Raw genomic sequence first — 15,900 nt, forward strand, 5'->3', positions numbered from 1 at the left:
CCTCAATTGTAAATTTGATCATCAAAACATAGTCAACAGTTGGGTGGTGTAAAATGAAGTGCCAATTTTGTTTTCATTTGTGTCCAGTTTGTGTTATTCTGCTCACTAGTGCAGGTAAGTTACAATCTCTCCAATTTGCATAACTCTATAATTTAGGCTATCGCATTTTGCACCTCAATATCTGTATATTCAACAGAAGGGTAAATATTTTCTCAAAGTTCAATTTATCTTAATAAATAAAACTTTTCTATCATTGTTGTTCACCTACCATTTGTTAAATCAATAATATCTGTCTGATGGATTTCTCTGACTTTATCTGTTATTTCAGAAAAGAGCACGGAGAAAGAATTTACACAGTCCATTCTTGATGTAGAAGATCTTGTTAAAAGTGGCAGTAAACACAGGTATTCTATGTAAATAGCAACACATATTTTTTACAGATGTTCCTTATTAAATGGTGCTTTTCTAAATAATAGATTGAAGAGGGTATTGACTTGGCCTTATCACTTACTGAGAAGTGTTGGTAGATGAGGCAAATCCACTATCCTTTTATAAAGCAGAAAATCATGGAAAACCATGGCTTATATTTTCAATTGTAACCCATTTCGATGTGACACTGGGAAGTATCTCACTGGAAAGTATCTCACATCATAAGGATTTCAGCATGTAGATGAAACCATTACAGAGGTAGAAATAGTTGGCCTCCGTCATGGCGTGTACATGGAATTGAATGATCATCTCTGGGTCAAATAAGTCACGAGTTCCAAACAATCATAGTTTTCCCAATATTTCAGGAGCAAATTTCTTCTCCCCTCGTACTGCCTGTTGCCTATTTAGAGACTGGTGAGTTTGAGTGGGTAGGTAGAGCTGGGTGTCATCAGTATACATGTGGAATTTGAGGAGCGTTTTGGATACTGCTGTTGAGAGACCGCATGTAGGTAGAATCCTGACAGTGCAGAAGGAGGCCCATCAAGTCTGCACCGTCTTCTGAAGCAGCACTCTACCTAGGCCCGTAACCCCACCTAACCGGCGCATCCCTGGACACTTAAGGGGCAATTCTTAAATGGCCAATCCACCTAACCTGCACATCTTTGAACTGTGGGTGGAAACCAAAGGATCTGGAAGAAACCCACGCAGACTTGGGGAGAACGTGCAAATTTCACAAGGACAGTCACCCTAGGTCGGAATCGAACACAGGTCCCTGGTGCCGTGAGGCTGCAGTGCTAACCACTATGCCACCGAGCTGCCACAAAGATGCGCCATGGGAGATGGCCAAGGATGTAGACACCAAAGGTCATGATGCAGGAATGAGTGAAAGAGAAGTCATCGCAGGAGATGGTTACGTAGGTACAGAGCCAAGTTACAGCAGTTGATTCCAGCAGGGCGAAGGAGGAGATTGTCACATTTTCTCAGAAAAGGTTAGTTTTTTTTTTCTGGCTCTACATCTCATTGTATTATTTAAATAAAAATAGGGAATTTGACTTTTCTTTTCCTGCAGGATCTCTACCCCACCCCCACATTCAAAAGACAAGTAGCAGCAAATTTGATTCCTGTTGAATTTTAAAGAGCGTTGAATGCTGCTTAACAAAGGGAATGCTTTGGCTTTCAGCATCTTTTTCACATTTTCCAAATCATTATAGATAGTTTTGGGTAAATTAAATTGCTTATGAGAGTCCGGCAAAGACTTAACATTTAACTAATACTCAGCTTTGAAAAACATCCCAGAGCAATTTAGTGAAAATGAAATGGGAAGGAAGGGGTTAGGTAGAATGGATTTAAGAAATGCAGCAGCAAGGAATAATGTTTTATTTGGGTTTTTTTTGGAAAGGCACTGCATGAACGTGTCAATGTTTACATACATTATGGTGAAAGGTAATTGGTGCTTTGTTGAACTGAAATCTAGTCCAGTTGTGTTTCCTTGAAACCATCTTAATCAAATAACAATAATAAAAAGAGAAAATGCTGAATAGATTCAGCCATTCTGTCATCACCTGTGGAGAAAAGCAGAGTTAACTTTTCGGATCTAAATGATCCTTCTACAAAGGATGTGGAGGCAGATCATGGGAAGGCGGTGGGGTAGTGGTATTGTCACTGGACTCTTAATCCAAAGACACAGGGTAATGATCTGGGGACCCAGGTTTGAATTCCACCTTAGCAGGTGGTAGATTTTAAATTCAATAAAATATTTGGAATTAAAAGTCTAATGATGATCATGAAACCAGATTGTCGTAAAAACCCATCTGGTTCACTAATGTCCTTTATGGAATGAAATCTGCCACCCTTACCTGTGACTCCAGAACCACAGCAATGTGGTTGACTATTAAATGCCCTCTGAAATGGCCTAGCAAGTCACTCAGTTGTATTCAACCGCTACAAAAACACAAAAAAGGAATGAAACCGGGCAACGACCCATGCACCAGGAACAACAACGGCAAACCCAGCCCTGATGACGCTGCAAAATCCTCCTTACTAACATCTAGGCACTTGTACTCTCACAGACCAGTTAAGCAACAGCTTGACATAGTCATGCTCACAGAATCATACCTTTCAGACAATGTCCCAAAAACCACTATCACCATTCCTGGGTATGCCTTGTCTCACCGCAGGACAGATGTTGCAGAGTTTGTGGCACAGTGGTACACAGTTGGGAGGGAGTTCTCTTGGGGAGTCCTCAACATCGACTCTAGACCTCATGGCTTCAGATTAAACATGGGCAAGGAAACCTCCTGCTGATTACCATGTACCGTCCACCATCAGCTAATAAATTCTTACTCCTCCATGTTGAACTCACTTGGAGGAAGCACTTGAGGGTGCAAGGGCGCAGAATAGTGACTTGAGATCAAGACAGCAGTTCACCGAGTATGGCATCAAGGAGCCCTAGCAAAACTGGAGTAAATGGTAATCGGGGGAAACTCAACGTTGGTTGGAGTCATAGCTGGCTGAAAGGAAGATAGTTGTGGTAGTTGGAGGTCAATCATCTCAGTCCTGGGACATCACTGCAGGAATTCCTCAAAGAGGTGTCCTAGATCCAACTATCTTAAGCTGCTTCATCAATGGCCATCCTTCCATCATAAGGTCAGAGGTGGGGATGTTCTCCGATGACTGCACAATTTGCGGATCCTCAGATAATAAAAGCAGTCCATGTTCAAGACCAAGGCTTGGGCTGATAAGTGGCAAGTTGCAATCGTGCCACACTAGTGCCAGGAAACGATCATCTCCTACAAGAGAGGATGTACCCATCGACCCTTTACAGTCAATAGCATTACCATAGCTGAATCCCCCACAGTCAATATCCTGGGGGTTACCATTGATCAGAAACTGAACTGGAATAGCCATATTAATACAGTGGCAACCAGAGCAGATCAAAGCCTATGAATCATATGGCGAGTAACTCGCCTCCTGACTGCACCCATCCCCCGGACAAAGCCTGTCCTACAAGGCACATGTCGGGAGTGCAATAGAATATGCTCCACTTGCTTGGATGAGTGCAACTCCAACAACACTCAAGAAGCTCATCACCATCCAGGACGAATCAGCCGGCTTAATTGCTACCACTTCCACAAACATTCAATTGCACCACCACCGACAAACAGTGGTAGCCGTGTGCACCATTTTACCATCGACAAGATGTACTGCAGGAACACGCCAAGGTTCCACCAGCACCTTCCAAACCCATGAACACAACCATCTAGTAGGACAAGAGCAGCAGATACCTGGGAACCCACCACCTGAAGGTTCCTCTCCAAGTCACTCACCACCCCGACTTGGAAATATATCGCCATTCCATCACTGTCGCCGGGTCAAAATCCTGGAACTCTCTACCTAACAGCACAGTGGGTGCACCTACATCTGAAGGACTGCAACGGTTCAAGAAAGCAACTCACCACCACAAAGGCAACTAGGGATGGGCAATAAATACTGGCCTAACCAGCGATGCCTACATCCCGTAAATGAATAAAAAAAGAAATTAATCTGAACCAATAACTCTGTTTCACTCTACAGATCATAAAATAGAATTGTAGAAGGAGGCTTTTCGGCCCATCGGATCCACACCGACCCTCTGAAAGAGTACCCTATCTTGGCCCACGTCCCCACCCGAACCATATAGTCCAGTAACCCCACCTAACCTTTTTTGGACACTAAGAGACAATTTATCACGGGCAATCCACCAAACCCACGCAGACCCGGGCAGAACGTACAAACTCCACCATAATGGTCACCCACGGCTGGAATTGAACCTGGGTCCCTGGCACTTGTGAGGCAACAGTACTAACTACTGTGCCACTGTGCTGCCCTGTCACACCAGCTCATTTTCTATTTTTTATTTCAGATTTCCATCATCTGTGGTATTTTGCTCTTAATTAATCAAATAACAAGTTCTTTCCTCACAAGCAACATTTGAACATTGCTTGTAAGAGGTGAATGGATTTATATATTTGCAGGACCATCTAATATAACATTAGTCGCTTACAGCACTAATGTGTCATAAAGGTACATCGGTCAGAAATTTTAATTGAAACAAGATTTTTACGTTGGCAAATTTTAATCTTGTTGCAAGGAACTGACACTCGCCAATAAATTTACAAATGTAGGTGGTTGCTGAAGTAATTGGCCTTGTGTTCAATGTTTGGACATTGTGCAATAATGACATTGTGCAATAATGTAAGTGACATGATTTGGAAGCTTTTCTCAATTTCAAAACATTTTTAGTTTTCAGAGCATTAAGATGTCAAGCCTGAAAGTATAATGGTTGGACCCTTCATAATCTGTAAATAATCATTTCCAGAAGGGAAGGATACTGGCATACCGGACACGATTCTTTTTTTTGTGTTTTATAGATTTACAGTACCCAATTCATTTTTTCCAATTAGGGGCACTTTTAGTGTGGCCCATCCACCTAGCCTGCACATCTTTTGGGTTGTGGGGGTGAAACCCATGCAAACACGGGGAGAATGTGCAAACTCCACACGGACAGTGACCCAGAGCCGGGATTGAACCTGGGACCTCGGCGCCGTGAGGCTGTAGGGCTAACCCACTGCACCACCCTGCTGCCCGACACGATTCTAAACTCCAATAGAAGACATTACTTGAACTTCAAACATATTGAATGTTGTATTACTAAATATTCTAAACTCTCCAGAATACATGTTTGAAGAAAAACTGAGTTAACTACTGTAATGTATTCCAGCAAGTTTGTTTCTCTAGAAATAGGAAAAGTAACAAGTATACAGCGTGGCAACATTTAAACTTCTTGAGATTTGATAAATTTGACACAGTAAGTGTCAAGTGCATTCCTTAATTTGAATTTCAACTGAACAATTACACTTCTCTCTCTTGCTATTTTGTTTTGAACAGGGTTTGTCCTTATTATTTGTCTCGTGCTCTGAAGCAGAATGCTGAAATAATCTTCATGCCATACAACTATTTACTTGATCCAAAGGTATTGTTAAAGAAACTTTGCTTTTGTTAACTCCTTTGTCATTTACCATGGTTACCATGCTGCAGTGTTTTGATACATTGGAAGCTCATAGATTCTGAATGATTTTGAATGTTTCTGAAGTAACAAAAAATGGCACTCGTTTTCCAAAATGAATGTTGGATCATATTTTCTATTGGGCTTTTGATAGGTAAAAAACTGAGGGTTGTTTTTGTCTCTGGGACCACCCTGCCCACAGCAGGGGAGCACAAGTTCCAATAAGCATGGGGAAACAATCATCCCCAGCTGGATGAGTCCAGTGCAGGTTATTACAGCCTCCTCCTGTTTCTCACCCACATACTGCTCCTCGGCGACAGCATCAGAAAGCACACCGTCGGTTTTCAGATGTATGCTGATGACACCCAGCTCTACCTTGCTATCACCTCTCTCGACTCCTCCACTGTTGCAAAATTATAACACGTGCTTATCTGACATCCGGTACTGGATGCTGAAATTTACTCCAAATAAATATTGGGGAAAAATGAAGCCACTGTTTTTAATTTATGCTCCAAACTCCATTCCCTAGCTACCAATTCCAGCCCTCTCCCTGGCAACAGTCTGAGATTAAACCAGTCTGCTTTCAACCTTCGTGTCACCTTTGACCCAGGGATGGATCTTCCAACAGCATATTCATGCCATCACTAAGACAACCTATTTCCACCTGCGCAACATCGACTGACTTTTACCCCGTCACAGCTCACCTGCTGATCATTTAAAAGTTTTTTGAAGCTAGCCTGTTATGTATTAGTTATTTTTACATCTTTATTTAAGGCTTCATTTTCTATTTAATTGACTACATTTTTCTCATAGAGTCGCAAAACTCACAATATAGACCTACGGGGCACTATAGTTATCTTTGATGAAGCGCACAATGTGGTAAGTGTTTGGTGGTTGTAAAATTGTTTGGTATGGTAGTAGTTCTTACAAGCATGTGTAGATATGTTATTTTTAAAATGGCTAACTATCTAAATTAAATTTCACATTAAATATAGTAATTTGAAAGACTGATGGGGTTGTCTATTGTTTGACTGTTTTTGAAGTTGCATTCAAGCTAGGTGCCAGACTTGGGAGCTCTTGCATTTGTAAGGAATAAGGTCCACTTTTCTACTGGCTCGTGGGCGTATTTCTTTTCACTTAATTTATTTTAACACCTCGCACTTTTATATACAAAATTTAACATAGTAAAACATCCCAAGACACGCGACAGGACTGTTGTCAGGCAACATTTGACAATGAGCCACAAAAGACAATGTTAGGGCAGCAACCAAAAGCTTGGACAAAGAGATGAACGAGTGTCTTAAAGATTCTCGGATTCTATGAAGATGATGAGAGAGTAAGAGGGGTACAGGTTTGAAGGGGGTCGACGATGAGAGCTGGAGAGAGGTACAGGTTTGGAGGGGGCGGGACGACGATGAGAGAGTTAGAGAGGGGTACAGGTTTGAAGGGGGTTGTAATAAAAAATATTAAAATGTGGCATTTGAGCTGGGAGGACTTAGGTTTTTGTTTGGGGAATAAATGTTGGGCAAAGGGAGCGGGTGACCAACTTGAGCTGGTGCCTTTAGTGGAACGGGGACGTCACCAATCAGTGCCTTGAAGCTCATCTGCTTGCCATTCAATTAAAAATCATGTCAAATCTTTGACCATGTTGCGGGGTAGAAAGAAAAGATGGTTGGCCACTACTTTTATCTGTGGGTGTGTGTAGAATCGACCCCAGTGGGAGTTTTTGTTGTTTATGAAAAACCTATTTTTAAAAAACTATTAGAAAGGGGCGCGTGCTGGGACTCGCGGGAGCTGTTGCTGTTTAAAGAAAGGCGGCAGTTGGCAGCGCATGTGGGAGGCACGCGCTGGCGCTCGCGGCAGCCATTATTTAAAAAAATAACGGCAGTTAAGAGCAGTTGGGGCTGTTGACAGCAGTCATTTGAACAAAGGCAGCCGGAGAGGAAGGCAGCCGACGACTGGAGCAGAAGAAAAAAGCCAACGGCATGCGGGGGCTGGGCGAATGGCTCGAATAAAGTGCCAGCGGCTATAAAGAACAAGGCCATAAAGAAAGAAATAAAGAGCAGGAGAAAGAAAGAAGAAAGCAAAACCAAACAACCCAGAAAATATATCGGAAGACCCAAGACTAAAAGAATAATGATTGACGAGGAAGACCTGACGGTCTTACTACTGGCCCAATACATCGAAAGAAAAAGATCTGTTATATCCTTTTTTTTAAAAAAAAAAAATAGTTTTAATCTTTTAATTTTGAAAATAAACTTTATTTAAGTTAATATCCCAAAAGAATTGCTATTTTGGTTTAGGGGGAGATTTCTTAGGGATTTCTCGATCTTTTGTGGTTTAGGGGGAGAATTCTTGGTGATAATAACTTCAGGGTGGGAAGGCAAATGAGAGCTTGAGAGAAGTACAGGTTTAGAGGGGGTAGGAAGGCAATGAGAGCTAGAGAGGGGTACAGGTTTGGAGGGGGTGAGAGGCTGCAGATGGAGAGTGAACGCATATCCACAAAACAGTAATTGCTTATGGCCTGTGTTAAGCAAATTAACATAAAAGTACTTGTAGTGCAAGGTAAGATTTCAGAATGACCACAACCTCTGAATTTCTTGCTTTAAATAAATAATATTATTATTAAGATTTCAGAATTACCACAGCCTCTGAATTTCTTACTTTAAATCTTATACTACACCAGTGTTGATTAAAATATGATTGGCATTGATCAAAAGCGATGATTAACAATACACGCATTAATGTTCTGGAAATTTATTGCTAGATTTCATAACTAACAGGAATTCAGGAACTTTTGTCTTCCTCAGTTTCCCGTCCTCACATGGTGTCTTTTCCTTCACCATCTTTCTTTCACTTCTTGTGGACTTAAGATGTGTTCAACCTTTATACATGATGAATGCCAGTTTCAACTAATTTGTGTGGCTTACAATAGTAGACTTGGACAGTGATTTTGTGTTGTAGTTTGTCATAATGATCGAAGTGACAACTTTGCAATAAAGTTGCATAATTTGCACTGAGGTGGAGTTTGTACCCACAGAGTTATGAAAAGTTTAAAAACATTTTCTTTCCTCAATCATAGGAAAAAATGTGCGAAGAGTCTGCTTCATTTGATCTTACTCCTTATGACCTTGCCTCTGGGATTGATGCTGTTAATCAGGTTTTAGAGAATGAAGCGAAAATGGTTAAGCACAACGATGACAACACAGACTTCAATTTTGAATCATTCAATTCGGGTTTGTTCATTAATTTTTCAAGTCCTTGTGTGAATGCCTGACAATACACTCGTCGGTACAAGAATGAAGAATTTTCAGAATTGAGATCAAATATTATCAAGCACATTTTCAATTTTTGTGTACTGCATTTTTCTATTTCTTTTTTGCCTTTCATGCTCTATCTTGTTTTTCATTTGATAATGTGAACAGAAGATCAATTCTGAAGCTTTACACTACCATTCTTATAATTGACAGTTAGAGAAGGAATGATGGTACAGCTAGGGCCAAGGAGAGAAATCTAATATTTTCTCCAAGATTTGGATCCAATTCTACAATTTCTAATAGGTGCGAACTCGCCTGAACAATCTGCTGGCGTAATAAATAGCTTTAGATGCACGTTTGTATCTCCTCCGTTTTGGAATTCTAACTATATCGGTTGATTTATGGACTGAACTCCGTAGAATATACAGATGACCTGTTGAGAAATGGGCAAACTCTTAAAATGCAAATTAGAATGTGACTGCTAATTTGAAAAGGGTAGTTTGATTTGTTCACTGGAATCACAGTTCATAGAATCCCTACAGTACAGAATGAAGCCATTCGGCCCATCAAGCCTGCACCAGCCCTTGGAAAGAGCACCCTACCTAGACCCATGCCCCTTCCTGATCCCCATAGCCCAGTAACCCCACCTAAGCTTTTGGACACGAAGGGGCACTTTAGCATGACCAATCCACCTAACCTATACATCCGAAACCGGAGCACCCGAGCGAAACCCATGCAGACACGGGGAGAAAGTGCAAACTCACGCAGTCACCCAAGGCCGGAATTGAATCCGGGTCCCTGGCACAGTGAGGCAGCAGTGCTAGCCACTCAATATGGATTAATTTGATTCATTTCTAGTTTTCATTCCTGAAGTTTCAAATGGTGATGCAGAAAATTGCAGCATCAAAAGAAAAACAATATTTGACTTGAAAACAATAAATTGGAATTGCATATTAATGAATCATTCTGTATTTGGCTGATCATACTGGGAGTGTAGCTGCTCCAAGATCATTCCTTGGCTGTGATTTCCTCCCATAGCTCAGGGGTATTCAGGTTACCTGCCGTGCTATCATTATGGATGGCCTCAGGCAAGTGACAATTATTCATTCATGAGATTTGATGCAGCATTTGACCATAGGAGGCACCACAGCAGAGCCTGAGCCTGTCTTTATCTAAGCTTCACACACTTGGGATATTCCATTAGGGATAAGTAATTAGTGGTCTGATGTAGGAGCCCTGGCTAACTTTTTCCTCTTCACGGCCAAAAAGTACTGAAGCCAATTGGCCGAAAAATGCTGAAGCCAATTGCAATGCCCATGCTTCTTCCTCAAATAGAGAATTTTATTTAAGTAATGAAACACCAGTGTTTCAGTAACTGGATATGCTATTTTTTCTGCACATGTAGGGGAATATAATACTGTAATATTATCCTTTATTTATTTCAGGACTGAAGATGGATTTGAGTGATCTAGCTAAAATAAAAAGTGAGTTGATTTTATGGTTCCAAGGTTGCTTTAACAACTTGTTAGTTTTCAGGTCAAATGTTCCATTGGCTCCTCAACAAGATGAGCAGAAATATTATTTAGAGGCCTTACAGTACAGCGGACATATTGAAATTCAAAGTTAATCTAAGACACGTCACAAAATACTTTGCAGAGAGCGCAGAACAGTAGCAAGAATCAGGAGAGTGGATCAAAAGCACATTTTGAAAAAAGGCTTAAGGAACATATTTAAGATGTAGCAAAGTAAAGGAATTTACAGAGTGAGATTCCAAGGGTAGGACTGAAAAGCTTGAAAGCTCTGCTGTTAGTGATGGATAGGGAGGAGGGGCAAGTATACGAGACCAGAACTGGAGGCCTGAACGCATGAGCTGGAACATTGTAACTAGTAAAGTTTTGACATAAGTTTTTTTTTGTTCTATTTATCAGTGATAAGATAGCGTAGTGAAGTTATTTTCACTTATTTTCTTGGGCGTTCTTGTTTATTTATTTTATTTATTTCTGTATAGGATTAAATTAATGCTTGAAGTGTTAAAATTGGTCACTCAGATAACAATATGATTGTAGAAGTTTAAGTGAGTCAGTCATATTCACAGTCATGCTTGTGAATAAATTGCTGTTACTTTTTGTATCTTCTGTCCTTGAAAGAAATTCTACTTGATTTAGAAAATGCTATAGATTCTGTTGAATTGTTACCAAATGGAAGTGGCGTCACCAAACCAGGAAGGTAGGAATTGCTATTCTATCCATTCATTTTTCAGTGATTGCCTATTCGTGCATATTGATGCTTAGTTCACTTCAATCATCTAATTACCGTGGTCCCAGCAAAACGAAAATACAGTGCATTAATTCTAACAATGTAATATGATGCAATCTACATGAAATATAAACTGGGATACCCCAATCAGTTTGACTTGGCATTTTTAAATGTTAGAAACTTTGGGCCAATTAGACCTTTGGTGCAATATTTCTGTTGCATGCAATTTCTATGTTAGTGATTAAGGCTACATTTACTATAAATAAAGATAGATTAAACTGAAGGTGGGCAGAATTTGTATTGTGTTTCATATTGAGAAGTTCAAGTCAATAATTCAGCCATATTTTAAAATATCTTTATTCAAACTTTTTCCATTTTATACATATCAACAAAAACACAACACCCCAATCACCAACCCCTCCTCCCCATATAAAAAAAAAACAAAAAAATCAACACCTCCCTCCCCCATTCACAACAAGTAATGGGGACCAGTTCAGTCATATTAAAGAGACCAGTAGTAGTTAACCCTCCAACTATTGAGAGCTAGTTGCCAGATATCTGACCTGCTTGGTTTGATTTTAGGTTGGACATAAGGTGACAACCGTCAACATTTGCTTTGGAGCAAAAGTGTATGGTGCCATGGAGCAGTAGGAGACAGATGGCATTATTAATCACAAAGCACGTTTGCACTCTGCTTGTCTTGCATCCTTCCCCTCTGATTTATTTAATGCTGCAGCAAATGGATGATTACAAAATGTAGGAAGAAAATCTAAGAAGAAACTGGCAACATCATTTTTAAAAAACATTTAAAGGAAATGAATAAGTAGCAGGAAAATAATCTGATTAAGATTTATCTGTACTATTTACTGTCAGGTTCTATTTTCCTTTAATATCAGTATAACAGAAAATAGTGTTCATTATTTTTTCCCATTATCCCTCACTTATGTCCATTGGACAGACCTCATAAAACAACTTGTAAATCACTACAGAAGGGCGCTGATGGGCTTTGAGTTCAGAAGTTCAAGTGAAACTGGAGAAATGTATAGTTGCGCTAAGCAGCGTAATCTCCATTGGTTGCGCCATCTTCCAGCGTAAACGGCTTCACTTCCAGCTCTATTCCATTTTGATCTTTGGAAAATTTACCTTGGATGTACTCCCCCAGTCCCCACACTCTGGATGTGAAAGGCACAAGGTCTAAGGAAGAGTGCAATTTGTCACTTGATGTAATGCATTGGTGTAATACCAGTGACATAATTTATCTGGGACAAGTAAATTATCTTCCACTAGTTGTCAATCGTCTTTCTATTGACAAAATGCCAGAAAAGCAACCACATATCATTGTGATGTGAGCCTGTAGTGTGTTTTGACTGCATAATTAATATGGAATGGTCTGCAGGGTTAATTTCTCAAATTGCTGTAATTATGGTCAATGTTGAAAGCATCCATGACTAAATTGACCTATTCATCTCCCCTCTGTCTCTTTTTTGGGAGATTTAAAAAAAAACATACAAAAAAATCTCCACCGTGTCTGTGTGGGTCTGACCCCCACAACCCAAAGATGTGCAGGGTAGGTGGATTGGCAATGCTGAATTACCCCTTAATTGGAAAAACAAACATACAAAAAAATGACTAACATGAAAAGACTCACTGGTCACCCAGCCTGTCCCACGCAACTGCAGTGCCTTATAAATCACAATATAAACACGTCCCACCCCAACTGAAATCTATGTAGTCTCCTGGGAGAGCCAAGAAAAGATTAAAAATTCAGGCCCATTAAAGGAAAGAAAATCTGGAAGATTGCTCTTCTGACTCCCTGAGGCTATCAAGGCGAGTCAAGGAGAGCACTCTGGCTCTGAATTCCCTGAAGTATCTACCTTTTACATGAGATAATCTCAGCCCCAGCCAGAAACAGACCTTGCTCTGGTTTGAAAGGAGACAGTAAATCCGTGTTCGCCACAGCAGTCATTTGTCTTTTTCAGAGGTTCACTATTCTGTGGGAAAGTAGGGCATTTGTTAATTAATGTACAGCGTTTCCAAGCACAAAGTAAGTCTTAAGATTTAAGGAAACAAATTGTTGGACTCACCAATAACATTTACAGAATGCTGAGCAATTTAGCTTTTCCTAGTTATTGCCCTTCTGTCTGATCTGTTTTGCACAGAACAACACTAATTGCCGTGGCCATGTACAAATTGCTTACTTGCAGCAGTGCATCTGTTCTGGGCCTATAAAAATAACAACTGCAGGGAGAAAACCAGTTTTATTCTGAACAGGTAGTCTTGAGCCATTCCAATTTAGAATCTTCCAATTGCTTTTAATCAGAAAAAGTTAGAAGAAATGCAATATTTACTACCTTTTTGGAGTGGGAAATTAATGTAGTCTCTATACAGGTAAATTTCTTGTTAAAAAAAAAATATTTTTTATTCTCCTTTTTCACATTTTCTCCCAAATTTACACCCAACAATAATCAGTAAGTAACGGATGTAATGTCAATCCCCATATCGATAACAACGATCCCATCCTCCCACCAAACCCCGAACATTGGCCCGCATGTTGACATAAACAAATGACAAAAAGGAATCACCCGTAGTCACCATTAACACATGCAGACCCCTCCCCTCAACCCTCCCAGTCCCCCCTAATGTTCGATGTAATCCAATTCTCGAAAGTGCATAATGAATAACGCCCAGGAATTGTAGAACCCCTCCATCCTTCCCCTCAGTTCAAATTTGACCTTTTCAAGCTTTAAGAATTCCAGCAGGTCCCCCCCGCCACGCCAGGGCACAGGGGGGAGAGGTTGATCTCCAACCTAACAGGATCTGCCTTTGTCCGATCAACAAGGTGAAGGCTACAACATCTGCCTCTGCGCCCGTTTCCAACCCCGGCTGGTCTGACACCCCGAATATGGCCTCCCGAGGGCCCGGGTCCAGTTTTACGTGCACCACTTTAGAGATTACCCTGACCACCTCCTTCCAGTAATCCTCCAGCTTTGGACAGGACCAAAACATATGAACGTGGTTGGCGCCCCCCCCCACCACAACGTTCACACACATCTTCTACTCCCTCAAAGAGCCGACTCATCCTCGTCCTTGTAAGGTGCGCTCTATACACCACCTTCAGCTGTGTCAGCCCCAACCTCGCACACGAGGTGGAGACGTTCACCCTCCGGAGCATCTCACACCAGAACCCCTCCTCCATACCCTCTCCCAACTCTTCCTCCTACTTTGCCTTGATCCCTTCTAGCGGCGCCTTCTCCTCCAAAATAGCCCCGTAAACCGTCGATACTAACCCCTTCTCCAATCCCCCTGTCGTCAGCACCTCCTCCAGCAATGTGGAAGCCGGTACTACTGGGAAGCTCTATCTCCTTTCTGGAAAGTCTCAAACCTGCATGTATCTAAATATTTCCCCCTGCTCCAGCCCATACTTCGCTCCCAGCTCCTTTAATCCCGCAAAATGACCCCCAAGAAATAAATCTTTTTGTGTCCTAATTTCTTTCTCCTCCCATCTCTGAAAATTTCCATCCCACTTCCCTGGCTCAAATCTATGATTCCCGCGAATCGGCATTTCCTTTGACCCTGCCCCCAACCCGAAGTGCTGTCGAAACTGCCTCCAAATTCTCAACAAAGCTATTCCTACTGGACTCCCTAGTATCTCCCTGGGGCCATCGGGGGCGGTGCTGTCGCTAGCGCCTTCAATCCCGACCCCCTACCCAAACTCTCCTCCATTCTGACCCATTGGTAGTCAACCCCTCTGACCCAGCTCCGTACCTTCTCCACATTTGCAGCCCAGTAATATTACATCAGGTTCGGAAGACCCAAACCCTGCCTTCCCCTCTGTAGTAGCACCTTTTTAATTCTGGCCACCTTCCCTCCCCATATGTACGAGGTAATCATAAATTTGCAATTCTAATCAGTGAATCCAAATTGTCAAACATAAGTTTGATATTCTGGATGACTTCTTTTTATGATAAAGCAAGATGTTAACTGGAATTGTGCAGAGCATCCTGTTTTTCTGACTTGTTGTTTTGTTAACAGCTGTAATGTCAAATGGTTCCTGGTTGTAAGCAGCTCTTAACTTGGTATCATGGGCGAGATTCTCCGACCCCCTGCCGGGTCAGATAATCGCGGGGGGCTGGCGTGAATCCCGCCCCCGCCGGTTGCCGAATTCTCCAGCACTGGCGTGAATCCCCCCCCCCCCCCGCGATTCTCCGGCCCGGATGGGCCGAAGTCCCGCCGCTAAAATGCCTGTCCCGCCGGCGTAGATTAAACCACCTACCTTACCGGCGGGACAAGGCGGCGCGGGCTGCTAGCGCTCCCACGCATGCGCCGCCCGGAGATGTCATTTCCGCGCCAGCTGGCGGGGCACCAAAAGCATTTTCCGCCAGCTGGCGGGGCGGAAATTCGTCCGCCGCCGGCCTAGCCCCTTAAGGTTGGGGCTCAGCCCCTAAAGATGCGGAGCATTCCGCACCTTTGGGGCGGCGTGATGCCCGACCGATTTGCGCCGTTTTGGGCGCCAGTCGGCGGACATCGCGCCGATACCGGAGAATTTCGCCCCATATCTCTTGGGTTCTAAGTTTTGTTTTCTCTTCGGTTAGTGGACTTGATATCGAGTGTCAGTTTGGCTGGCACTTTACCTCCAAAATAGTGTCTGCAGATAAACATCTGGTGCTGTTTTATTGTGAACGTGAGCATGTGCACAGGGAGCGTTCACATCACTCACAGAGTAGCAAATCATGACCCCAATCAGCATGTTGCACTGATTTGTTGTTAGTGCTGCTGTTTGGGAGCCCAATGCTCCATGTAATGCCATCTTTTTAATCTTGCACAGCTAAACATTAACTCAACAGGAGGAATGCCACCCATTCCCTCCCCTACCAATGCCATTCAAAGAGGTCATCAGCTACTTTCATTTTAGCT

The 15,900-nt window shown here is 42.1% G+C and overlaps 1 protein-coding gene across 1 annotated transcript in view; it reads left to right on the forward strand.

The window, feature by feature from the left end:
- rtel1 (regulator of telomere elongation helicase 1) overlaps positions 1-15,900 on the forward strand; it is a 121,054-nt gene that overhangs the window by 34,470 nt on the left and 70,684 nt on the right. Inside the window, exons 7-12 of the mRNA XM_072515554.1 lie at positions 329-404; positions 5,356-5,440; positions 6,287-6,352; positions 8,556-8,709; positions 10,176-10,214; positions 10,878-10,956. Coding sequence (XP_072371655.1) covers positions 329-404; positions 5,356-5,440; positions 6,287-6,352; positions 8,556-8,709; positions 10,176-10,214; positions 10,878-10,956 — 499 coding nt within the window. The remainder of the gene's footprint in view (positions 1-328; positions 405-5,355; positions 5,441-6,286; positions 6,353-8,555; positions 8,710-10,175; positions 10,215-10,877; positions 10,957-15,900) is intronic.

Source organism: Scyliorhinus torazame, chromosome 8 (assembly GCF_047496885.1).
Source record: "Scyliorhinus torazame isolate Kashiwa2021f chromosome 8, sScyTor2.1, whole genome shotgun sequence".
Lineage (NCBI taxonomy): Eukaryota > Metazoa > Chordata > Chondrichthyes > Carcharhiniformes > Scyliorhinidae > Scyliorhinus > Scyliorhinus torazame.